Source organism: Cnephaeus nilssonii (genome assembly GCF_951640355.1).
Source record: "Cnephaeus nilssonii genome assembly, chromosome: 5".
NCBI lineage: Eukaryota > Metazoa > Chordata > Mammalia > Chiroptera > Vespertilionidae > Cnephaeus > Cnephaeus nilssonii.
The window spans coordinates 79540097-79568038 of NC_137076.1; the positions used below are offsets into that span (position 1 = coordinate 79540097).

A 27942-nucleotide genomic window follows, 5' to 3' on the forward strand; every position below is an offset into this window, starting at 1 on the left:
AAAGGGAGGAATGCCTTTGACAAGAACAAAGGCTGTATCAGACACAAGGGAATGAGATACTTTTCAGGAGCGATTTTTCACAATGGGAACTCCAATAAAATAGGCAAATCAAACTCCTTTGTGCCTGACACAATGGCAGCAGTGGAAGCTATAGCTGGAGGAGCTAATGGGGCCAAGGTAACGAACTGCTGGACATGGCAGTGGGAAATGGGAAGAAGCAGGGCTCAGTTCATAGCTCTACAGTGGCCTGAGGGTATAGCATGGGCCTTGGTTTCACCTTCTCTAATTCTGGACCAAGAAACCTCACCCCCTTTCCTTGGGGATAATGCCTTTTTAGATATGCCAGAGTTGATAAATAATCAAGATTTTTTTCAGCCCCTTCTAGGGATGAGTGAAATCCCTTATGGCAGGGGTCCTCAAACTTTTTAAACAGGGGGCCAGTTCATTGTCCCTCAGACCGTTGGAGGGCCGGACTATAGTTTAAAAAAAACTATGAACAAATTCCTATGCACACTGCACATATCTTATTTTGAAGTAAAAAAACAAAACGGCAAAAACACCCGCATGTGGCCCGAGGGCCGTAGTTTGAGGACGCCTGCCTTAAGGTTTCCCTCTGACCTGCCTGGTTAGCAATTCAACAGGAAAACACCTTCCACTGCAAAATGAAAGTAGACTTCAAGTGGCTTTCCTTCTGGCTGACTCCCAGGTAAATGAGCTGCCTGTAGTCTGACTCACAAGAGCTCAAAACATAAAAATGAAAAGAAAAGGAAAAAAAAATAGTTGGAAGGTAAGGAAGAGGCTTGCCTATCAGATGGGACTTCTATGGGCCTAAACACAGCAGGCTGCCAGGGACCTGGCACGGGCACCAGCACCTGAAAGAAAACTCAGGAAGAAAAGGGACAGTGGAGCACTCTCCAGCCAGAAAGAACCTCAGCTATCCAGTCCTCTTGCTTTTGTAAGGAAAATGATTACTCAAATGTCAGTTAGCTGGCTGTAGACCTGAGGCTGTGACCCATGTATTCAGACTCCTGAGTTCAGGACTAGGTCAGAGTCACTCTCTGGATCAGGACCCCCTGTTCCACATCCCACCCCATGTCCATGCCTAGAGTTTGTGGTGGGAGAGGGTTTGGAGGGAACCTGGGAAGTGTAGCCTATCCATGAAGGCAAACCCAAGCTCTCTAGCTCCACCAACAATGTTCCATGTGCTAACAGGCCCCCTGACAAGGCAGCAAGACACCCATCATCCTAATAGACTTGGTGATTAATGTGGCTGCAGTCCCCCACAGCACCAGTTCTTTTCCCTTCTCATTCCCTGGATTGCAAAGTCCCCACAGACAGCAGCTGCCCTAGGTGACCATTTGATCCAAACATTAAAAAAGAACACATCCATCTATTCACTGTGGAGAAGAGGCAGTCATTTCATTTCAAACCTCTACATTATGCATCCCTGCTGGAAATAAAAAAAAAGACAGAAAACCACTCTAGTTTTACCAAGTTCCCAACCCTAAGTAGCTCCCTGCTCCCGCTCCTTCCTCTTCCGCTTCTTGGTGGACAGTTCCAGAGGTGTCACTGTGTTTCAACGATTCACTCTAATGATAACGCACGCTCAGAACAAATCAGACTCTGATCGATTTAGAAGGCAACTCGCACGAATACCTGCAATCTAGTTCTAATCTTGTTTGTTTCCATTCCAATTATCCTGCATCAATGGTTTAAAAATGGGAACCGTCTGGTGCACACATCCAATCCATTTTAATAGAGGATAAATCTGGGTTATTGTGACCCTTTCTTCTTTCAGGCTCAGGACAGCACCAAACATCTCAAGGCGCTGACTGGGCCAAATCAGCTCTAACTTTTTTCAACTCTTCAAGGATTCAATTAATCATAAAGCCAATTCCATTCTGGGCTCCATCTGTCTTGTCTCCTTCGGGGACTAATAATCACTCACTGTGTGTTTTTACACACTAGCTGAACTGAAATTAAGACTGATTTCATCATGGAGCACTCAAAAAGAAAATGATTTCTTGAAAGAAAATTTCAAAGCTATTTTAGTGTTCAGTCTGGATAAAGATATTATTAAATAAACAAAAGAACATTTTTAAAAACTTCAAAATTCTTGATAGTCTGAAATAATTTCTGCCACCCAAATCCTAGGAAGAGGGCAGCTCCTCTGGAGAACTAGAATCTCTCAATGTTAGATCATACAGCAGAGACAATCAATTTGTCCTTGGGCATCAGCAAAGCACGGGTACTCAAAAAACAAGTAAAAAGAACATAAGGAAAAAAAATTTTGAGTCAATTTGATATTTAATACACTAGAGGCTCAGTGCACAAATTCATGCACCTGTGGGGTCCCTTGGCCTGGCCTGCGGGATCAGGCCAAAACCGGCTCTCTGACATCCCCTGAGGGATCCTGGATTGCAAGAGGGCGCAGGGTAGGCCGAGGGATCCCACCGGTGTACAATCGGGGCTAGGGAGGGACACAGGAGGTTGGCCAGCTGGGGAGGGACCGCAAGAGGGCTCTAGGGCGTGTCCAGCCCATCTCGCTCAGTCCCGATCGCTGGACCCCAGCAGCAAGCTAACCTACCCGTTGGAGCATCTGCCCCCTGGTGGTCAGTGCATGTCATAGTGAGCAGTGAGCAGTCTTAGCATATCATTAGTGTATTACCCTTTGATTGGTTGAATGGATGACTGGACAACCAGGTACTTAGCATATTAGGCTTTTATTATGTAGGATTTATAAAAAAAAAAAAAAAAAAAAAAAAAAAAAAAAACCTAGCCCTGGCTGGTTTGGCTCAGTGGATAGAGTGTCGGCCTGTGGACTGAAGGGTCCCGGGTTTGATTCCGGTCAAGGGCACATGCCGGGGTTATGGGCTTGACCCCCAGTGGGGGGCATGTGGGGGGAAGCCAATCAATGATTCTCTCTCATCATTGATGTTTCTATCTCCCTCTCCCTTCCTCTCTGAAATCAATAAAGAAATATATTTTAAAAAATCTAACTGGGGGGGGGGTGGTGATGACAAATATGTGATACCTTAATCAATAAAGTAATAAAAAAATAAATCTAACTAGTCACCCATCCTGGGGCTAATGATAATTTAAAATTTGAAATTATTTTATTTTGAATTATCTATTTGTGGGGAGGAGATGGGGGAGGACAGGCACCATTATGTCTTAAGCTGGTGAGGATTTTAAGCCCTCACAACACCCCACCACAACTACCACCAAAGGGCAAGAAATGTGTTTTTTGTCTTCTGTAAATAGCCAGGCACTCCCAGAAGCATTAAAGTGGCTGCCTTGGCAAAAACTCAAGATGCAACACTCTCACCCACCCCCAACTGATCTCCCATCCCTCTGGGATTGGCTCTTTACTAAGAACAGGGGCATGAAAGGGCCATAGTCCGACCAGTCAGTCTGGAAGCATTTCCAACTTGTCAGCAGGTTTCAGTATTTAGTGAAGCTTTTTATTTTTACTTTCTATAGTTGCAAAGACAAAGCATCTGGTCATTCCAGAGTCCAAAGTGCCTAGTGGCCATGGTATATCCAGCACAGCTCTCTACACCTGATTATTACAAAATGGCCCTAACACACTGCAGGGGAGACACTGCAGTCAAGAAGACCCAATATGTGACTGCTTTATTGCCTTAACAGTTTTAAACTAAAATCATGACTTGCGCAAACTCCCAAAGTGAATGACACAGTTATTCCAAATTTATTATCAAAGATGCTTTGTGAGTCATAGTGGCTCTAAAAACCAATCAGTAACCACTTCTTAGAAACAACAATAAAAAATATCCTTCATTTAAACAATAAATTTTGCCTAATTCTAATTAATCAGAGCACTGTCATTCTTAAACATTGGTCAATGCACACATTACTCTAAAATCTTCCACCTGAGTCATTCTGTATTTATTAAAAACAAAAGTCACCTACTAAGCTCTTTATTAACTAATCAATAGTGATATCCAAGATATATTGTTAAATGGAAAAAGCAAATTGTAGAATCATATATACACTGAGTGGCCAGATTATTATGATCTCTGAACACATAATAATCTGGCCACTCAGTGAATATCCTATATAATAAAAGGCTAATATGCAAATTGTCCCCTCGACCAGGAGTTCAACCAGCAGGCAGGCTGGCCAACCACCCATGTCCCCTCCCCCTGGCCAGGCTGGCCTGACCCCACCCATGCACGAATTCATGCACCGGGCCTCTAAAATATATATATATATATATATATATACACACACACACACACACACACACACATATACACACACAGTGGCCAGATTATTATGTGTTCAGAGATCATAATAATCTGGCCACTCAGTGTATGTAGTAACCTATACTTTGTGCAAAAGTAGGGGGAAAAACACTATATCAGTGTATGTACTTAAATATGTATGACACTCTCTAGAGGACACTGGCAACATTGGCTGTCTTGAGGGAGGGAAGCTGAATGCACAGGGATGGAGTATTTTTACTATGGACCTTTTGTGACCTTTGAATTTTGAACCATCCCATATAATAAAAGCCCAGCGATTGAACAGCGGAACAACCAGAACGATCAGTCAACCAGTTGCTATGACATGCACTGACCACCAGGGGGCAGACACTCAATGAGGAGCTGCCCCCTGGTGGTCAGTGCACTCCCACAGTGGGAGCGCCACTTGGCTGACTGAGATGAGTAACGCTCCCACAGCGGGCCGATCCCTGCAGGCCACGCCCCCCACCAGTGCACGATAGTTATCAAATCAGAGTTGAAGACATAAAATTTAAATTTAAATAAATAAAATCACAGACACTAATCTAAAAATTTACCAATATATTACAGAGAAGTATGATCACATTCCATAGGGAAAACTAGAATCTTTATACTCTCTTAGCCATGCAATTTTAGTGAATCTTTGGGTTCACACTTCAAGAACACAAGGCCAAGATTAGCCATACCAAGAGATGGTCATTATGAATATCTGGAGACGGGCTGTAGTAACAAAGAGAGGGGAAGAAAAAAGTAAAGGGAGGGAGGACAGGCAGGTTGGACAACTTTGTATAAGACACCCTTTGCCCCAGCTAGCATCCAGGCACCACTTCATCTAGCTTGATAAGCCCCCCAACAGTTTCTCACCTTTGCAAAAGGTAAAACTGTAGCTCATTTAAGGCAAAGTTCATTTTGTGTTATAGGGCTGGAGAGGCTTTATCCGAATTTTGCAAGAGCACATTGTTCCAGATCCCAGAAGTTCTCTGACTGGGCAGGAAATGCTACCTGAAGGCCATATATTAGCCTGAAAAATCAGAGCTTCTGACTCATCTTCTCATTCTGGCTGCCAACCAACTGGCTCTGTGGTCTTGAACAAATCACTTCAACAGAGGCACTGAGGGGAATTCAAGCACTGATCACTGTCCATAGCTTTTTGGCAAAAGCATCTGGTCAACAGGAATTTTATGTTAAATGCCACAGGTATGTGCCAGGGCTTGCCTCTTCCTGTCCTCTCGCCCTGGTTAAGAACTGCCCAGTAAGTTCACTACTGGGCCCACATTCTGCTTAGCCTTTGCTTCTCTTTGAATCTTAGTGCCCACCCCAATGTGGACATAAGCTTACCCCAAAGACTTTTCCACCAAGACAAGGAGGGTTATGAAAAACACTCACTCAGAATAAAGATACCAGAGCGACCACTGTGAGGTAAAGTCTCTCAGGTTGCCCTCCAGCATTCCCAGTTTAATGTTAACCAGAAACCCTACTGGGGCAGCCTTTATCCTCAACTCCTTGACATGAGAACTGAAATTACCTAACCACAAAAAGTAACTTGGGGAGGACTCCTGGGATTTGGACAGGTGACTTGCATTTTATTTTTCATACACTTTCCAGCTGGCTTTTTAAAAGATCCTTTGGCCCTCTTTATCCTTCCGATTTTCTGGGTGCTCTGCAAAGGAATGGCTCTATGACAGCCTGAACCACCCTGAGCTTGCCAGTCATAGAGCAGGAAGCCTCTGAGACATTCAGCATTCTGGCATGTTGGCCAGATGCTATGGATGAGTCTGTGACACCAGGACCCACCTATAATCCTTTCCGAGCAAGCCTGCCGGAAGTAACAGTGGGACCAAAACAACTGATTAAATGCAGTATAAAAGCTGAAACGAGATAGAAATAAATTAGCTTTAAACCTCAGAGCTGTATATGTAAATGCAATGGGGGCTCATAGGCAGCCTGGGAAGTCAGTCTTGGAGATTTCTCTAAAACAAAGGGATTATGAATTGTCCAATAAAAGGAAATCTTTCCATAGCCACATGACAGCCTTTTATCCAATGCTGCTTGTTAAACACTCACACGCATTCTGAGATAATGGGATGCAGCCAACTTCCTGAAAAAGCCCCAAGACTCCCCACCAGACATTACCCAGCACAGACTGCAATGCATGGCCATCATCAGAGGGGAACAAGGTCAATATTTCCTGCCATCTTTCAATTACTGCCCTCCTCCTACCCTTCATGGATTCTCCTCTTTAAATAATGGACAACTGTTACCAGCAGAAGAAAGGCTGGGAGAGAACATTTCTAACTGATCAGAATTCAATAAGCAAAACACTAAGAAGTACTTGATGACAAGGACTGAAGAGAGGAAGTATGACAGGAGACAGTTCCTTATCTGTGACCATATGACTTCAATTTCATAGAGAAACTACTCAGGAAGGGTTTGAATATTCTGAAAAATGAATCAGATCAGCAGAGTTTGAAACATGCTTGCCCCGTCTGACCGGGCCTATTTCTGGAAAGGCTAGTAAGAGCTGTTTTCAGGGTTCATTGCCAATGGGAAGAAGCCCTGGGCATGAAATTCCTAATGAGGCTCAATTCAGTCAGTGCCCCCTGGACACCTCTTAATGCATAAGTAGACCATGGAAGGAAAGAAGGTAGAGAACAGAGTTTTATCATGTTACATCCTAATTACCACTCAGATTATTGTCTATGGGAGCTAGCCAAAGGAGACTTTTCCATAATCCCACCTCTTTCCTCCTCATTTCATTCCCTGCAAAAACCTCAAAATATCGAAGTCAAGAACTTGTGTAATAAATGAAGAAAAAGACTAAGATTCCTGCTTAAGACCCTTAGAGGAACAGCCCTTTCTGTAGGAGTCTGTTAATTTTCAAACTATAGAAAGAACATGGGTTTTGACATCAAAGCTCTGGGTTTAAAGTATAACCCTCCCATAAATTATCTGGCAAGCACCCTCTTCTGTAAAGCCAGGATACTTTTACCCACCCCAAGAGGTGTTGCAAGGATTAAATGAGACAATATATGTAAGGCCCCTGCCCCTAGCAGGCTCCTTTTCCACAACTGGCCTTTCTTATATCTACAGTGTACCAGGTTAAGTCCACTCCTCTCCAGTACACTGTTCTTCAGGTCCTACTCAATCTATAGAAAAAAACAAAACAACTTAGTCACTTGTGTTTTCTCAGATTATTTTCTCAAATCTCAACAAAACAGATACCAGATACCAGAAAGATAACTAGATATACCATGATTCAAGAGAGAGGGCAAAATAATAACAGTATCAGGGAAAACTAATAAAGCTGACAACCCCCAGATATTTGCTAAGAATTCTTAATCTGTATACATTTAACAACCTTAGCTCAAAATAAAGCAAAAATTAAGCAATTACAGGAAGAAACAAGTATTTAATCATAGTAAAAGATTTTATTGAGTTTCTCAGAAAAGAAAGTGAGGCTGGCCACAAATAAGAAAATAGGAGACAAACACCTGTAGACAAAATTGAATTCAAATACATGAATATATAAAGCAAAAAAAAATTGTGTGTCCATGTATCCAATAAATAAAAAACACCCATTCTTTAGAAGTACTCATAGGACATTTATAAAAACTAACCACCTGGCAAGTAAAAAAGGAAGTCTCAACAAATACTAAGGAATCATTATCATGCAAACTATACTCTTTGCTCACAATGCAAAATACATACATATTCACATAAATACATGAAAGGAACACTGTATTTTGGGAAACTAAAACCACATTACTAAATAATTCTTAGATAAAAAAAAAAACAAAATAACTATATATATAAATTATAGAACATTTAACTAAAATGGCATTAAAAGACAAACCTGCTGCCAGGCCAACATGGTTCAGTGGTTGAGGGTTGACCAATAAACCAGGAGGTCATAGTGCGATTCCCAGTCAGGGCACATTCCTGGGTTACGGGCTCAGTGCCCAGTGTGGGGCCTGTAGGAGGCAGCCAATCAATGATTCTCTCTCATCATTGATGCTTCTATCTCTTTCTCCCTCTCCCTTCCTCTGTGAAATATTACAGAGAGGAAGGGAGAGGGAGAGAGAGCTAGAAACATCGATGAGAGAGAAACATCGATCAGCTGCCTCCTGCACACTCCCCCCGCCCCCGGGGGATGTGCCCACAACCAAGGTACATGCCCTTGACTGGAATCGAACTTTGGAACCTTGAGTACGAAGGCCGACGCTCTATCCACTGAGCCAAACCGGTCAGGGCTCCTCTGTGAAATATAAATATATATATATATATATATATATATATATATATATGTATTAGAGTTCCGGTACACAAAATTCGTGCATGGCGGAAGTGGGGGGAAGAGGGTGTCCCTCAGCCTGGCCTGTGTCCGCTCATAATCCGGGACCCCTCAGGGGATGTTGGGTCTAAACCAGCAGTGGGACATCCCTCTCGCAATCCAGTACGCTGCATTCACCAGTAACCATACTTTTCACACAGGTGAAAGGCATCTTACTGTTGTATGGGCAGCCACATTTTTTTGCCCTGATCATAAAAAGTAGTACATAACATGATCCTTCTGAAGCAATAGTACCATTTCCCCCATCTTATGGGTGGAAAAACTGAAGCAGAGAGAAGTTAAGTAATTGGTTTTGTCACACAGTTATAAGTGTCAGAATCAGGGCTGATCATAAAATGTGCAAGCCACTACATCATCCTGTTTTTTCACTGTTAGAGTAGCCTTACCAGGTTTTAATTTTTAAATCTAAGAGACTGTTCCCAATATACAGGGTAGGGTCCCTATGCCTGGCCGATGATCAAGGCCATCTGTGGGGTGACCGGCGGGCAGGGCGATGGGGGGGGGGGGGCCACCGCACCCATCTTGGCTGGCAGCCTGGAGCTACCTGCTAGCCAGCCCTGCCACCGATCTCCCTCTGGGGGGGGCAGATGCTCAACTTGTGTCATAGCGACTGGTTGTTCCACCAGTCATTCTGCCGTTCAGTTGATTTGCATATTAGGGTTTTATTATATAGGACATATGTGTGTGTGTGTGTGTGTGTGTGTGTGTGTGTATGACAAACCTGCCTTATATTTATTTTCAAATACAAAATGATTGTGTATTAATAAGTTGTGCATTCAATTTGAAAGGTCAAAAAATATCAAAAGAACGAACTCAAAGAGAATATATAGCTGAAAGTAATATTTAATTGCCAAAGTAAGTTAAATCAAAAACAAAGGGGAGAAAAGGATTAATAAAACCAAAAAACCAATAGAAGATAAACCTCTAGCAAGACTGGCTAAGTAAAAAAAAGAGATAAGCACAGATAAATAATATTAGGAATGATAAGGGAGATATAACTATATATGCAGTACAGATGAAAATAAAAAATCCTAATACATTAACTGCCCTGATGATTCCTGGAGACCCAGCCCCACTCAACCCATGTGCCTGGCAGAGGGCTTTTTTACACAAGCTGCCTGTCTTAGCTTGTGCTACGGACTTTCCTAAAATCTCTCAAAGGTCCACAAACACCAAATAAGCAGTGGCTGGCCCTGTGTGCCCTGTATATCTTGCCAAGCAGCCCAAAGCCCAGCAAAAGCGGCATTCAACCACTTTGTAGCTCCCACCAGGTAGCCCAAAAAACAGGTACAAATGGCAACTGACCTTGGCCTGTACTGGAGCTATTGGGCCCTCCCTGTATTGGGAGGGCCCAATAGCTCCAGAAACAACACACCCAATGGCCAACATCAGACCACACCAGAGCACCACCCAACCAGCTCCCCAAATGACACACCCAAAGGATAGACTTGGCTGGTACCAGAGCCTGACTAAAGCAACTCCTGTTCCATGGAGTCAGCCCCCACAAAACAGCTTGTCCACTGTGGTCATGGCCAGCCCTCATAGTCAGTCAGACTGAGGGTCATTTCCACCCATTAACATGTCAACAGCAATTAAGGCTCAACTAAAACAGGAAGGCACACACAACACACACAACAGACCCTCCTGGATCACCTGGCTCAGGTGAAAAGGAAGCCTCCACCATCAGGCCCCACAGAACACATTCTACATAGGGTCACTCTGCCAATACTAGCAGACATAGCATATCTACCTAATGCATAGAAACAAACACAAAAATTCAGTCAAAAAGAGTAGACAAAGAAACATGTCCCAAATGCAACAACAGAACAAAAATCCAGAAAAGAAACAAAATGAAGACAAACAATCTACCACATAGAAAGCTCAAATCATTGGTTATAAGGATAGTCAATGAAGTTAGGGGAAGAATAGGTAAACTGAGTTGGAACCTCAACAAAGGGATAGAAACCATAAAAAGGAACGAGTCAGAAATGAAGAATAAAATAACGGAAATAAAGAATACATTAGAGACAATCAGCACCAGAGTAGATGAAGCAGAGAATGGAATCAGTGGTGTGGAAGACAAGATAGTGGAAAACACACAATCAGAACATCAAAAATAAATATATATATAAAATTTTAAAAATAGGAACAGTTTAAGGGACCTCTGGGACAACAGCAAGCATACCAACCTTTGAATCATAGGGGTGCCAGAAGGAGAAGAGAGAGAGCAAGAGACTAAAAACCTATTTGAAGAAATAATGACTGAAAACATCCCTAACCTGGTGAAGGAAACAGACATACAGATCCAGGAAACATATATACTCCCAAACAAGATGAACCCAAAGAGGCCCACAGCAAGACACATCATAATTAAACTACCAAAAGTTAAAGACAAAGAGAGACCCTTAAAAGTAGCAAAAGCAAAGCAATTAGTTTTATAAAAGGGAGCTCCCATAAGACTATCAGCTGATTTTTCGTAAGAAACTTTGCAGGTCAGAAGGGAATGGCATAAAATATTCAAAGTGATGAAAAGAAAAGACCTACAACTAAGATTACTCTACCCTGCAAGGCTATCATTTAGAATTGAAAGAGAGATAAAGCACTACCCAGATAAGAAAGGGCTGAATGAGTTTATCACCACTTTTTAAAAAATACTTTTTTTTTTAATTTTTAGAGAGATAGGAAGGGAGAGGGATAGAGAGACAGAAACAACTATGCAAGAGAAACATCATCAATTGGCACCCCTCTGCACGCCACCTACTGGGGATCGAGCCACAACCCGGACATGTGCCCTGACCAGGAATCAAACTAGTAACCTCTTGGTTCATGGGTCAACCCTCAACCACTGAGCCACACTGGCCGGGCTTATCACCACTTTTTAAAAAGAAAAAGATAAAAATATGAATAAGAAACTATCACAAAGAAAAAAACTATATGACAAAGGCAAACATAATAAAAGCAGTGGATAAACAAACAATAAAGCTGGTATAAAGGTTAAAAGGCAAAAGTAGAAAGATCATGTGTAATTACAACACTAAGTTAAGAAATACACACAAACACACATACACAAAAGAAGTAAAAAAATGACCGAACCATGGGGGGTGGAGGGGCGGGTGACTAAAAATAGTAGTGATTTTAGAATGTGTTCAAACTTAAGTGATCATCAGCTTTAAACAGACGGCTATAAATATAGCTTGGTATATATGAAGGACATGGTAACCACAAACCAAAAGAGAAGCTATCAACTTTTGGACTTCTGCCAATATGATAGGTGAGAAACAGTATTTCACTGTAGTTTTAATTGGTCTTTATCTTATGAATGAGGTTGAGCATTTTTTTCACATGGTTAAGTCATTTACATTTCTTTTATTCTATAAGTTGTGTGTATCTACCCCATTTTTCTACAAGGTTATTAGCATGTTTCTTGTCTATTTTTAGGTGTTCTTTATATATATTAGTAATATTTATGCCATGTTGGTAATATAAGTTGCAAACATTTTTTCCAGTTTATTATTTATTGGAACCACTTCAAATTCTCAGGTTGGATATTTTCAGGCCACAAAAGGAATATTATTTTCCAGTCCAAATGCACTTTAGGGCTGTACTGGGTAAAGAATCTTCTGGAGAATTTCTCTCTCTTCTATTCAAAGCCAAATTGCCTTAATATCTCCTTTTGAGTGGGAGATTTTCATCTTCCTAATTCTCCCTTTCACGGGCTGTAGGCTTTGTCTCCTGTTCCCCAAGTTACAAAGCCTGTTAAAACCAAAAGCTCTTGGCCATTAGGGAATGGCAAGTGTCCCCAGGACAGCTGTAAGTTTCCTTGTTCCATCTCTCTTAGGATTTGTGCTTTCCGTTATATTTGTCTTTAAGCCTTCTCTCTCTTTCTTGCAGGGCCACCGTATAAAGAATATGATGTTATTCATTTCCCCTTTAGTTATGCAAAGCAGTGGCCCTACAGTTTGTCAGCTGAATTGAGCATTTAAAGAAATGTTTAAATATTTAATCCAGTTATCTTCAGATATTCTGAACCAAGAATGCTTCTTGGGAAATGTAAACCACCATTTGCTAGATACAGAAATCTCCCATTTCTGTTTTGTTTTGTTACTTATATTTGTAATTAAATTTTAAACAATAATACATATGCATTATTTTAAAAATCAAACAAAATAGAAGAGAAAAATAAAAAGCTTCCCTGCTCTTAGTGACTTCATTCCTTCTCACCGATTTCTGGTGAGTTCAGCTTTTGTGTTAGGCCATTTAATTTGTACCTTGAAATGCTTTAAGCTGCTGTAGGTAGACTTAGGTACAAGTTTCCATTCTCATGAAGCTTTCACTTTTTGGGGGGTTGTGGAGAGAGGGGAGACACAAAGAAAAGACCTGGCATACACAGAGAATTGCATATATTATAGTTAGTTTAGGAGTTCAAACAACAATAGCTAATGAAGTTGAAAGGAAAGAACTTTTCTGACTGGAGTTATCCAGGGAAGAAATTAAGAACGAGGTAGTGAACAACAAAAATCTGATGGCGGCCACACACAGGATGTGGAGGAGGCAGGAGCACATCACAAAGATAGATTTTTATTTTATTTTTTTTTAAAGCTAAAGGGACAAGTTAAACAAAGTGATGCCTATTTCCCCAAAATGAAGTCTTGGTTTCTGTAATACTCAGGGTGACTGGTCAGGCTTAGAGTTTATTTCCATTTGTCATTAATTGCCATTAGAAAAAAGAAATAAGACTTTGAATGTAGCTTTAAGAGCTACAGCTATGGCCAATCTCAGTTAATATGCTAATCAATTTAATAGATACAAAAATGGTTTGAGCAGCCCTAGCTGGTTTGGCTCAGTGGATAGAGTATCGGCCTGTGGACTGAAGGTCCTAGGTTCGATTCTGGTCAAGGGCACATGCCCAGGTTGCGGGCTCAATCCCCAGTAGGGGGCATGCAGGAGACAGTCAATCAATGATTCTCTCTTATCATTGACTAGAGACCCGGTGCACGGATTCGTGCACTGGGTGGGGTCCCTCGGCCTGGCCCATGGGGATCAGGCTGAAACTGGCTCTCCGACATCCCCCAAGGGTGCAGGCCAGGCCAAGGGACCACACTGGTGCATGATCGGGGACTGGAAGGGACTGCGGGAGGGCTCCAGGGCATGTCCAGCCCATCTCGCCAAGTCCCAATCGGCCGGACCCCAGCAGCAAGCTAACCCACTGGTTGGAGTGTCTGGCCCCTGGTGGTCAGTGCGCATCATAGCAACTGGCCGAACGAACAGTCAGACACTTAGTATATTAGGCTTTTATTATATAGGATGTTTCTATCTCTCTCTCCTTCTCCCTTCCTCTCTGAAATCAATAAAAATATATTTTAAAAAATAAAAATAAATGGTTGAGCATCTCCCCTCTTACTGAAAAAGTGTAAAAAATAATTTTTTAGCCTCACCTGAGAATATGTTTTTATTTATTTTTAGAAAGAGGGCGGGGAGAGACAGAGAGAGAGAAACATTGATGTGGGAAACATTGATCGGTTGCTGCTGTATGTGCCTTGACTGGGGATCGAACCTGTAACCTAGGTATGTGCCCTGACTGGGAATTGAACCCACAAACATTTGATGTATGGGATGACACTCCAATCATCTGGCCAAGGCAGGAGTGTAAAAATTTAGTTCCTGGAGTCAAGAAGTCAGAACTAGTCCTAGGGGTCACATTTGAACGTTTATTCAAATGCTGCCATCTAAAATGTCTGACCTCAGTTGCAAGTAACAAAGTAAAGACACTATTTTTTTAAAAGCATACATTTAATTTTCTCTCACAAAGGTCTAGAAGTAGATGGTTCCAAAATCAGGATAGTGGCTAAACTATATCATAAAGAACCTAGTCTCCTTCGGTCTTTCCTCTCTATTATGCTCCTCAGCATGAAGGCTTTTTGTCCTTGTGCTTTTCACCTCAGTGGTATAAGCAAACTGCTGTAGCTCCAAGACAACTATAATAAGGCAGGAAGAGTGGGCACGGTCTCCTTACCTTATTATAAGAGAGCAAAATCCTTCCCAGCAAACATCTCTTTATGTTTCATTGGTCAGAACTGGGTCACATGCCCATCTCTAAATCAATCTATTTCCATGGAGAATAGGATTACTATGCTTATTTTAGACCAGTGATGGGCAACCTTTTGAGCTTGGTGTGTCAAACTTCGCCAAAAAACTGAGCATAACTCGGGTATTGTGTCACTTTGAGGGAAAAACATTATTTCGCAAATGTTTCATCCTTGGTATGCGGCCGCCTCAGCGGCCGCGTGTCATCACAAATGGCTACGCGTTTCAGTGCTGACACACGTGTCATAGGTTCGCCATCACTGCTTTAGATTATTGATGGCTCATTTCCTAGCAGTAGGAGAGGGAATCCTCTCCCTGAACACATTGCTTCCCTCATAATATCAAGATTCCTTAAAATAGATTTTTATTTTTAAAAAAGTTGTTTAGTAGATAACAACAGAGGAAATAAAAATCCACAGGATTCATTCACCAACTAAATAAGGAGAAAGAAGACTCAAATATCATTCAGAAGTTTCAAGCTTGGGTAACTACGACAATCATACTGCTAAGAATAGATTTAAAAAAAGAGAACATGGAAGGAAAAATCTAGTTTGTGAGAGAGACAAAAATGAATTCCATTTTCTTATCCTTATTTTGAGGTGCAATTAGGTAGTCTGGTGGAAATGGAGGATGACACCTGAGAAGAGCTGGACTTCAACACAGACATTGTTCAACCCACAATGAGGTAGTATTTGAAACCATGGGAAAAGGTAGGACTACTGGCAGAGAAAATAGAGAAAGAAGACAAGGCCAGAAAAATCTTGGTGAATGGCTATAATTAGGAGATAGTAAGAAGATGGTGCTGCCATAAAGGAAAAGAAGAGGGGGTAATTAATTACCGATATATAAGGGACTACAATCATGTGGCAGCCAAGAAGTAAAGTTTCCAAAGGAAAGCAGTGGTTGACACTATAGACTGCTACAGAGATGTCGATGATTCCAAAATACTCTTGAAAATGTTCAGGGATGGCAGGAACATAACACTCATGTGCACTTATTTGGATCCCCTTTTGTCTACCCTTTCAAGAAGTTTGGAAAGAAAGGAAAGTACAGGTTGTCAGGTTAGAGGCAATTGGATTAACAAATTAATGGTGGCACAGGGGTCAGTGGAGAGGTAACTGAGAACACTTATAGGCTAAGAGGAAGGAGCCTAAAGAGAGGGAAGACAGTGAGGAGTACTGATGGTGAAGGGAAAACAGCAAGATGTGCAGATGCTAGAGGTCACAATAAGGACAAAACCCGTGTTTAACAGGAGAGATGAAAATGTGAAGAGACAATGGAGGTGATCAGAGAACATGAGATGTTGGAAAAAACGGGAAGCGAATTTTAAGATATCTAGTGGATGACAGAAGTAAAGATAAAGACAATGTTGAGAATGTTGACCCCAGTAAGCTCACCAGGAAAGACAGATGAGCACTGAAATTTTCTGAGTATGTCAAGAAAGAAATCTGGAAATTGAAAGCCAATAGATGAAGACGGGACAATGGTCGAATGGTTAAAAATGAGTTGGTAAAACTTCAGTGAGGCTCTTGGGCTGCAGGATGCCCAGATGACCCAAGCCTGAGGCCGATATGACAAGAATTATGGAGTAGGGAAACTTTGCTGTCCTCTTTTTTATTTACTTACTTAATTTATTTTGTCTTCATTTTTTTAATAAAGCTGTTGGTCTAACTAAAAAACAAACAAACAAACAAAAAAACTTCAGTGAGAAGAGTACAACTGAGGAAACTAAAAAGTCAATAAAGCCTGGGGTGAGAGGGTACAGGGTCAAGAATAGGTAAGACATTCATTTTATAAAGATATTTATTTAACCCAAAACCTGCTAAAGAAGCCCATGTAATTGCATAATAATTCATATAAGAATGACAATTATTAAAGGTGGACGTAGAACACTGAAAGTGACTGAGGCAAGGGCAGGAGAACAGCAAAAGTCAGTGCTCCCTAGTGTGAGCACATCAATTTCTTGATAATTTAACATTAACAGTTAAAAGGTCAAGGTTACAGCCTAGCTGGTGTGGCTCAGTGGTTGAGGGTCAATCAATAAACCAGGAGGCCATAGTTCGATTCCTGGTCAGGGCACATGACTGGGTTTCAGGCTCGATCCCCAGTAGACAGCCAATCAGTGATTATCTTTTATTGATGTTTCTATCTTTCTCTCCCTCTCTGAAATCAATAAAATATATATACATATATAAAAAGGTCAAGGTTACATATAGGAAAAGAAAACAAAAGGAGGCAGACAGTTTGCTGAGAATGTTAAAGAAAAACCAGATTACAGAAGGCTGCATGGCCTCTGAAATTCACAAGGCCTTTCTGAGATTTCCTATACACAGAAATACAAATGACCTGTTTGGGACTCCACAGAATCCTGGTAAGTCAGATGTAGACAGACACACACAGGTGCCATCATGAGATGAAAGCAGGTCATAGAAAAGCCACTGAAAATAACTGACTTGAAGAAAAGAGGTTAAAAAAAAGAGAGCGAGAAGAAGAAACCATAAAAAGATGAAGCTGCCAAAAGCATCTGACTCCTATCTCCCTATCTACACATATCTTCTTATACAAGAGTTTGACCTGCCTTATCCATAGGCAACAAACAGCAGAAAATGAGTATGTGTGCAACCCATAAATAAGTATTAATAATCCTATATAATAAGAGAGGAATATGCTAATTATCCATTACGCCCTGAGGCATAACGACCAACTGTGTAATGACTGGATCTGTAGGAGGGTGGGGCAGCGAACAGCTATAGGACAGGGCAGGGCAGCAAGCAAGTGGGAGACAGAGAGCTACAGGAGGGGGCAGGGCAGCAAGCTATGGGGGGGCAGCTACAGGAGGGCGGCAGTGACCTACTGGCGCACGGATTTGTGTGCAGGGCTACTAGTCTACAGGTATGAAAGAGAAATATGCAAATTGACCATCACTTTGTGATGCCCACCAGCCAATCAGGAATGAGTATGCAAATTAACCCAGCAACGATGTGGCAGCAGCCCCGCCCCCCAGCCGCTCCAGACCTCTGGGCACCCATGCAGGTGCGAAGCAGCCAGGCGGGGCAGGATACCTGTTATGAGGGGGAGGGCGGAGGTGGAGGGAGCTACAAGAGCAGTGCTCGGGCCAAAGAGAAGACTGAAGGCTCCGGCCAGAGCGAAGATGGAAGGCAGCGGCCAGAGCGAAGGCCTGGGTCCCAGGTGCCGGAGGAAAACCAGTGCTGGCAGCCAGGGGAAGGAAGGCCTATTGCACGAATCTTCGTGCAACAGGCCTCTAGTATTTAAATAAGGGAACAAACTATTACAGTGAGCATGTAACATTCAGTGGCACATCAACTACATTTATGTTAATTCTTTCTATTTGATCTTGGAATAACCGCTTCATATTTAACACCAAGGAAGAGATTTCTTCATCCATAGATGTGTGTAAAGGCCTTATTAAACAATTAAGACAGGTGGGCAAATAAAGCAGCAAGATTATTTGCCTATCCTCATGAAACAGGAAGATTAGCACCAAGAGTTATGCTATGGGTAGAACTTAAGCACCTTAACAGAAGAGAAAATAAGGAAGTAAAGGTTTGTACTGTAAAAACAAAAGAAATAATTGCCTCATAATGAAAATTCAAAATAAAAAGGACACATGATGAGCATGATGATGTTATATATCCCTTATCACTGACAGGTGCTTTATAAGCATTTTCATAGGACTTACTGTATAAGTTATTTCATATTCACTTAACCTTATGAAATGCAGAGGACACCTATTTTTGTTCCTAGTTAATAAATGCAAATGGTGAGGATTAGAAAGGTGAAATTACTTGCCAATAGGCAAACATCCAGAAAATGTAGAGATTGGACTTGAACTAGATATTCTAATTCTAGGTAAAGTGATGTGCCTAGTCCTCCGAATTGCTCAAATGTTTGGAATGATTGAGCAGTATTCTTGCCCATCAGCAGAAAACTAGAAGGAATGACTTCTAAATAACAGCCCCAAACCCTGGGACTCCATGATTCCAATGTGCTCACTATCCCTTGAATAGCCTCTTGACAAAGAGCAAGCTCATCCAATCATTGTGTGTGTGTGTGTATGTGTGTGTGTGGTATAGTGTCGTGTTGTGTGCACCTGTAGGCTGGGGACAGGGAAGAAGCTGCAGAACCAATACTTAGGACATCAAGAGGAAATAATGAATATCAGACTAGAGCACTGAAACCTGTCCCTCTGCCTAGAAATATTCTTACCTTTCATAAGACATTGACAATTTTCAGGATGTTCAAAAGCCTGCTGCTGACTTCCAAAAGCTCTGGCACCATACCATGTTGTCACTGCAACGGCCCTCCAGTGAGCCATCAAAAGCCCAGTTAGACTGGTTTGAATATAGCAGTATGCTTGTCACCAAAACAATAAACTGCAATATTTTATATTTATCTCTATTTAAATTTTAGTGATAATGCATAAATATCAATACAGTCTTACCCTCATACAATCACAGAAAAGTCTTAATAATACCACATATTGGCACAGCCCCCAGGTGGGTTATGGCCTGCTAAGCAGGCCCAATACATACTTCTCAAGTCACTTAGTCTCCTTTAGCTAAGAAGTGACATCAAGATATTACAGTTTCCCCCAAGAAATGTGTTTCCAGAAACAATGGCAAGGAACAAGTAGGATCATTTGTTTATATTGAAAGTGGAAAGAAAGTACTTGGGATTAGGAAAAAGATTTCCAAAAAGGGTCTGGAAAAAGATGTTAATAATGTTTGATTTAGTTCTTTTATGGCTTAAGAAACAAAAAGTGAGCCTCAGTAAGTTCTCAAGCCTCTAAAGCCTTATGAGGATAAGACCTGGGACCTCTCCAGAGCTGAAATCACAGCTATCAATGACAAACTTAGATTCTTCACTTTTTCAGTGGATGCACAAGCATCCTGGGAGACCAAGGGAAATGGAGTCCCTTGGAATGTGAGACCAAGGGAAATGGAGTCCCTTGGAGGCCACAGCCTTGACTGCCAAAAACTCAACCACAGAAGGGCTTCAAGATCAAGGCAGGTTAGTGATGAGAGAAACAGTGCCTGCAGTGCTCAGTCTCTCCTCATGGAACAATTTTTCTGGTCTTCCCTGCTTTTCCCCTTAATTTACTAAAAAAAGATGCTGAAGCTTTTCAGAATGAGAGGACATCAGACAGATTCTAATTAAATAAAGATAAGCATGGATGAAAGGCAAAGGAAATATTTTTAAAACAAAGTCTCCAATGCTAAAGATGTTCAGAATAGCCTATTTCCTACAACATCACAATCCCTGCATCCAAGCAAGACAACCCTAATAGTCACCACCCATTCCCTTATTCTATTCCCTTATAGAATATTGGTTTCTGTTTTAGAGAAACAAATGGTCTTAGGAGCAGATTTTCAAAACTGGAAACAACTATAGGTCCAATAGACCAACTATAGCTTAAAGACATCTTGATATTTTTAGCATGAGTATAACAAAGTGATGCCCACGTACCTTGATGCATCCACTCTTTGGAGAGATCAGGCTTCTAGCACGAGCCAGACTAATTGAAATTTAAACAACTCCCAACTCAGAGGGTCCAATAACCTGAATGCATGTTGACTGGTTCCAGACAACTAGGAAGAAGACACTTTCTTCCCAAAAGACTCTCCTTGGTCAGGTTCATAATTTATTCATTACCAGATGTATGTAAGTAGCTTCACTTCCAAAAGGATCAACTCTTGGGAGTACATCTCCCTTCCTCTATGATTGATATATAACCTTTAATTAGCTTTGAATAAAACAGAGAATGTGATCTAAAATATGTCATTAAGCCCTATCTGGTTTGGCTCAGTGGATAGAGCGTCGGCCTGTGGACTGAAAGGTCACAGGGTCGATTCCAGTCAAGGGCATGTACCTTGGTTGCGGGCACATCCCCAGTAGGGGGTGTGCAGGAGGCAGCTGATCTTTTTTTCTCTTTCATCGATGTTTCTAACTCTCTATCCCTCTCCCTTCCTCCCTGTAAAAAATCAATAAAATATATTAAAATATGTCATTAACCCTTTGCACTCGCTTGCTTTTTTCTCAATTCCTTTATTCTAATGCTAACCGTGTCGAGTCACACTCGACATCCGAGTGCAAAAGGTTAAATGTCCATATATATAAGATGTGGGGGTACAGAGAACCATAAATGGTGACATCCTTGGTGAAAATTCTTATCTACTTGGAATAAGAGCAGAATCAAACCCTTACTCTAGATTGAGATTAGAGTGAAATAGGGATAGGGATGTACATAAGTTTAAGTGTACCTTTTCCCGGGCCATTCCATCTAAGAGTAAAGCTAGAATTCACCTGAAGGGCCCAAACAATCCTGGCTGATGAGAAGTCCATTCTTCCCCTCCCACCCCCCCTTTATTTATTTTTTCTTTATTAAGGTATTACATATGTGTTCTTATCCCTTCATTGCCCCCCCAACCCTTCCACCCCCTACCCCCGCTCATGCCCTCACCCCCCTGGTGTCTGTGTCCATTGGGTATGCTTATATGCATGCATACAAGTCCTTTGGTTGATCTCTCCCCCTTATCCCCACCCTCCCCTCTCTTGTGGCTCACCTGGAAAAGGCAGCCCCCAGCACAAATGCAGCATACTCCTTCACCAGAGGCTCTGTGCTATTCAGCCCATTGATCACCACTTGAAGGCCACCGAAGGAAAGCAGGTCCTGTGCATTATCCATCTGCAACAAAGGCACTGCTTAGTACAGTATCATCATCAAGGAAAGAAGAGCTCTTCCTATAGCCTTTCTCTTAATGACTATTCAAAAACAAAACTAAAAAGTCAAGTAAAAAGCAATGGTTGCCTTTCTAACTAACAAGGAAAGAGTTTATAAAAACAAACTAAAATTTTAAATAATCTTAAATTTGAGAACTACTAATTAAACTAACATGATTTATGAGCACCTGTATGGAAACTGGTGGAAATGGAACCTTTTCATTGCTTAGGCCAAACATGTCCTGGAAAATTCTAATATTGTAACAAGTCATAAAGCTTACTCCTAACATACAAGCTATTAACACAAAGATCCAACATCAGCAACACTAATAAATGGTGCCATGCTTCCTGTTGATGTCTAACCCCAAAGGGGGGCAGTGGAGGCAACAGACATTTTTTTAAAAAGTTTATTTTAATTAGAAGTCAGGGACTATAAAAGGAGCTCCATTACAGGGAGAGGGGGACTTGGCAGAGTAATAGGAAGAAGTAACAATAGTATCCTTCTCTTCCCTCTTCCTCATTTCATACAGTCCAAGGTTGACTGAATCTGGACAATCATGATAAAAGCTGCACAAAAGCCTCACTCTCAAAGGCTTTAGTCTAGACCTGTAATACTGGCTAGTGGCTATTTATTAGACAGTGCATAACATTTTCATTATTACATAAAGTTCTATCGTTCAGCACCGTGCTAGGCTATCATTTAAGTTCCAAAGCCTCAAGTCCAGACAATCTATCTTTTATTCTATGAAAGGGGATATCTCCTTTCCCAAGCTTCATTAGAATCCTGGAACAAGAATTTAGCTCAGTGGATAGAGCATTGGCCTGAGGACTGAAAGGTCCTGGGTTCAATTCCAGTCAAGGACACATGCCCGGGTTGTGGGCTCAATCGCCAGTAGGGGGCATGCAGGAGACAGCCAATCAATGATTCTCTCTCATCATCTATGTTTCTATCTCTCTCCCTCTCCCTTCCTCTCTGAAATAAATACAAATAAAAAATCCTGGAACAAGAAGAGCTTCCTCAGAAAGGTGACTGGATGCCAGTTTCCTCTTGGAGTAGCTTCAAGTATCCCTTGAAAATATCTTTGTTGCTACAAAAGCTGCCTCTTGCCCACATGCTGATTCCACTCTACAAATCATCAGGAAAACCCAGGAAGGTAGAGTCCAACAACAATGTGACTGCTACCCACCTTTTTCCTCCAGATGCCACAGAGCCCTTTCCTACCTGTGTCCTTCCAAACTGGAAGAGGGCCCTAACAGAGAAATCAAGTTTAAAGAACTGTATTTTGCTTGCCTTGGGGTGGGCCTAGCCTGTTTTTACCACTTAGAAGATCATTCTTATACATTCATATAAACTCCACAAGAGCAGAGGTTTTTATCTGCCCACTATTGTAGGTCTAGTGACTAGAATAGCACTAAGCATATAGTTAGGTGCTCAGTAAATAAACATTAAGCCAGTAAATGCATTTGGTCAGAAAAAATATGTTACTGCAATAAACTCCACTGTAAGTTAAAAAAGAAAAGGCAATCTGGAGTATCTGTGCCAACAAAATGGATGGGTCCCTGGTATCATAGACCTGAAGAAATAGCCTAACCAGAGACATGAAGTAAGTATGGAGTTGGCTCTGCCACTAAGACCCCAAAACAGGGCTAGGATTTTTCTGCCCTAATCTGTCCTTATAAAGAGGAATGATTATTGGGCTATAGCAGATCTAACTAGGGAGACTCCGAACTGGATGCTTTACTAACGTAAGCATAAATAATACTTACTGAGCCTTCCTCACATACTCTGTTTTTAAAATCAAAGAATTCATCACCTCTCCTCTGATCCTCCTTCCTCCAGGTATTTTGCATACAAAACCATGGCTCAGAGTCCTGTTATTCTGTGCCTAGGATGGCTACAGATCAAAGCTTGCATGAGTTCCTACAAAAACAGCTGCCACTCTGAAAGCCCCAAAACAACAGAGACCAGAGTCACAAAGGTTCTGTTCTAGATTATCTTTATTACTACAAAGATATTTCAGGGTATTATAAATGCTGACATTTATATAAGCACTTCCGTTTTCTCAAGATGTTTTCTCATTTGTTATTTCACTAGAGATGAGAAAGAAAGGAGTCATTCTGCCCACTGCATGCCCAGAAGATCAAGCTCCAAAATCTGGGTCTGGGGGCAGAACTTTTCCAAGGATGCCTTCAGAATGAGGTGGGATAGGTGGAAAGGAAGTCAAGGTAGAAGAAGGGAGTGCTAAAGATGGAGGTAGAAGAGAACTATGTCAACACTCAGGAGGAAAAAAGAGAACCACAACACTGATAAGACAATGAGAGAAAAGGAAACCAAGAAAGGAAGAAATGGTGGTAAATCACTGAGGAGTCGTGATGTGAGAGAAGGTAAACACACTGCCCCAGGGTGGATAGGCAGACAGAAGCTGCTCCTCATAAACAACTCACAAACTGTTTTCCACACCCTGGTTTTGCTTTTCACAAATCCTGTTTAATAATTCAAACACGGCTATGAGGAATACTTGGGCAGATCCATTTTGGGTCCTTGAAGCCCATGGTTCTCAAAACCACCAATCAGTGAATCTAGAATAGGAGTAGACTGGTGAAGTTCCTAGCAAGAAACATCCTATCTTCCTCAAAGCTAGTGCTACATCACCCCAATTTCCCACTGCAACTGGAACTTGAGGCTAAGCTGTGTCTTCTTTAATCACAACTTAACACTGTTGCATGGAAACCTGACATACCATCCCAAACCAAGGACCTTATATTTCCAATTAAAAGGCTAATGACCCAAAACATTTATGATTCCCATTTATCAACAGGGCAAGTTTGGCCTCTAACAGGGGACTGGTTGATTACCAGGCTAACCTCAGGCTAAGGTGAACAATGTCTAACTGTTTACTCTAACTAGTGCCCTATGAAAGCAGAATAGGGTATCACCTGGCTTTTGGGAAAAAAGAAATCTGTCAGGGCCCTCTTGTGTACTCACTCCCCTCTGCTATGATAAGCTTTCTAGTCATTTTGGCTTTTTATGCTGCAACTAAAGGAAGAGCTTACAGAAACCTGGTAACTGAAGATCTATCCAAGTACGTTAAGATGAGAAAAAATAAAAGCTGTCAACATCAAAGCAGGACTGACTTAGCCAATAACCCCTAGGATCCTCAGTCCTTTAAATATCTATAATAGAAATGCTATCAGAATGTTAGTTTTTTTACCCTGGAGAGAAAGACTGGAAAAAGAAAAGAGAACCCAGGTCCATTTTTTTTTTCTCTAAGGAGATCACAGACTTGCTATTTGCAGACTGAGAAAGAGTTATGAGCAGAGAAAGAAGATGAAGTGGCCCTCCCATAATTCCTGCAGATACAGTATACACTTATCCTCTCTCACCACAAAGGCTGACAAATCCTAAAGAGAGAATGTTTTTAGCCTAGTTTATAATAGAGAACAAGGATGCTGTCGTGTGTGGGAAGATGGTAAAGATCTATGTCTTGGTGGGGATCTCAAAAAGCCTTTGATTATGATTACACAGCTTTCCTGGGGAAACATTCCCCATAGTCTGGATTACTGCAACAGCCTCCTATCTGATTTCCCTGCTTCTACCCACGACCACCCCACATCCTCTAATAACGTCCAATTTCATTCTTTTCCATGACCTACAAGGAGCTCCATGATCTTCCTCCCATCATCTCTCTGAGTTTCATCTACCTCTCTCCCTCTTCTCACAGCTCCAGCCATACTGACTTCCTTTGTGGTTCCTCAAATACATTAGACATGCTCCCACTTTAGGGCTAAGGGTATTTCCTGTTTCTCTTGCCCAAGAGGCTCCTTCTCTTCCTGCTCTTTTTATTTTTCCATAGTATTTATCCCCTTTAGACATATTGTATATAATTTACTTATTAGTTATGTTTATTGTCTATCTGTTCCTGCTAGAAGGTAAGAGATATATCCTAAGTGCCTGGAACAGTGTCTGGGATTTAACTGGCACTCAATAAATTAATTTATTGAATAAATAAATGGCTTCTCTTGGTTCCTTTTCCTTAGACTCACTACCTTGCAGGCTTTATTCAAATGGTACCAGTATCCTGTAACAGGCAGAGTGGCCAAAAAGTTAAGCGCACAGAGTTTGGGGTCAGTCAGGCTTTGTTGCAAATCCCAGCTCTACCACTCACTAACTGGGTGACCTCATTTGCCTCAGTTATAAAATGGGATTAATATCAGTGCAGTGCCTACTCATAAGGCAGCTGTAGAAGCCAATAAATTAATGTGTACAAAGCACTTGAATATGAGCCAATTATATGATAATGCTCCATATATTTTAACTATTATGACACAAGTCTGATCAGTCATTTCCCTGCTTCAAATTCTCCAATGGTTCTTAGGATCAAGGATAAAATCATAAAGAGCATGGTATTCCCAACCCCAGCCCTTTGACTCCCTAACCTTTCTACTTTATCTCTGCTATCCCATCCCCTGGTCACTATGCTCTAAGCTTTTCCAGGTCCTCAATTTAACCAAGCTCTTCTCTAACTCAGAATCTTTGCACATGATGTTTCCTCTGCCTGGAATGGCCTAACCCAAGGGTTGGCAAACTTTTTCTAAAGGGCCTGATAATAAATATTGTTGGCTTTTCTGAGCCATATGGTTTCTGTCTCAACTACTCAACTCTGGCCTTGTAGCTTAAATACAGCCCAAAACAATAAAACAGTACATAAACAAATAGGTGTGATGGTGTCCCAAGAAAACTTTATTTATAAAAGTTGGCAGTGGGGCAGATTTGGGCCATAGTTTGCCATCCACTGCTTTAATCTCCTCTTTTTGCCTAGCCAACTCCTATTCATCCTTTATTGCTCAGCTTAAATGTCATATACTCAGGGAAGCCTTCCCAATGCCCCTAACTAGGCTAAATTCCCCTGTCATATACTCCTACATTACCCTCTGGAGCCCTCAACACAATTTTAAATTCTCTCATCATTAAATTGTTAATTAGATCAGGGCCGGCCGGCTGGGGGAAGGGACCACAGAAGGTTGGCCGGCCGTGGGAGGTTGGCTGTGGGAGTGCACTGACCACCAGAGGGCAGCTCTTGCATTGAGCTCCTGCCCTCTGGTGGTCAGTGCACGTCATAGGGACTGGTCGACTGATCATTAGGTCAGCCGGTTGTAACGGTCGCTTAGCCTTTTATATATATAGATTCCCTCTTACAAAATTGTAATCTACGTGGAATAGGAACCACATCTATTTTACTTCTGCTGTATCCTCAGTGTTGAAAAATAAAGGAGGTAATCCTCCAAATGAAAAAGAGGTTGGCTCTGGCCTCTAAGAATGCATCTTTCCCTGGCCAGGTGGCTCATTGATTGGGAGCATTGTCCTGTGCACCAAGTTTAATTTCTGGTCAGGGCACATAATTTACAGGTTCTATCCCCAGTTAGGACAGATATGAAAGGAATCCGATCGATATTTCTTTCTCACATTGATGTTTCCTTCATTTTCTCTCTCCCTTCCTCTCTAAAATCAATAAAAACATATCCTTGGGTGATGATTAAAAAAGAAAAAAGGAATGTATCTTAAGACAATAGATATTGGCCTAGATTAAAAATACTGTACATGCTGGGAGAGAAGTACAGATGCTGATGTATTTTCCAAGAGCTTAGGATGGGGGGTGGGGGGTGGGGGGGGGGAGCTGTCAGTTAAAAATCAGACTTATGGACAATGAAATACAATACCTGGTGGACATAATATTCAAGATCAAAGAGTGCAGCAATCTTCTCTTCCAGGCTGGAGCTGGAACTATTGAATTTGTTGATTAGCCGTACCATGATCTGCATGTCAGTCTCAATGACAACATTCAGCTCCGCAAAGTCCCTTTTTAGCTCCTCAATGGGGCGGAAGAGACGTTTAACCTCAGCCTGCCTTGCCTAGGAAGCAAAGAGATGATTAATTAAATCAATTGGAGATATCTTTCCAAGACTCCTGTGGTCTACCATGGATGCTCCTCCTTAAAGAACTGCTTCTCCAACACTCAAAATTTTCGATCATGTGTACTATGAACGAAATACCTTCTAAGATGCTTTCAGAGTCTACTCATATAGCCCTCTGCCCCAAAAACACACCCAAGGTTTTCCAAGGTTCTCTTATCCCAATCTGACTTCCAGTGCTCAGGAAGATTGAAAAGTCTTGTTGTTGTAATCACTAAGGTCAGGGAAAGCAATGCAAGCTCACTTTCAATCCCTAATAGAGAAAGGCTGAGGTCAAGGTGGGATAATCTACACCTTGGTTCTCTATATTCTACAATCATAGAATATCTTGGCTTTGTCCTGCCCAATCCAGCAACATTATAGGGAAACCCAGATGTAGAAAACTGTGGGTAAAGAGATGTCAGAGTGGGAGCAATTTGCTGATGAAAGTTAAATCACTGTCATTACTGTCAATCTAACTACAGGTGTACAATTTGTTCAACTGTTTGAAGCGGCTAAATTACTGTATGTACTATACTCAAATCTCAA

At 41.5% G+C, this 27942-nt stretch overlaps 1 protein-coding gene across 2 annotated transcripts in view; it reads right to left on the reverse strand.

Annotated features, from left to right (window-relative positions):
* Nucleotides 1-27942, reverse strand: part of SIL1 (SIL1 nucleotide exchange factor) — a 212319-nt gene that overhangs the window by 52150 nt on the left and 132227 nt on the right. For both annotated transcript variants that reach the window (XR_013813523.1, XM_079770873.1), the window contains exons 6-7: nt 27163-27354; nt 21288-21409 (exon numbers count right to left, since the gene is read on the reverse strand). Coding sequence is in view for 1 of the 2 variants with exons in the window: in XM_079770873.1 (XP_079626999.1) it covers nt 21288-21409; nt 27163-27354 (314 nt within the window). In the remaining variant the exon portion in view is untranslated. The remainder of the gene's footprint in view (nt 1-21287; nt 21410-27162; nt 27355-27942) is intronic.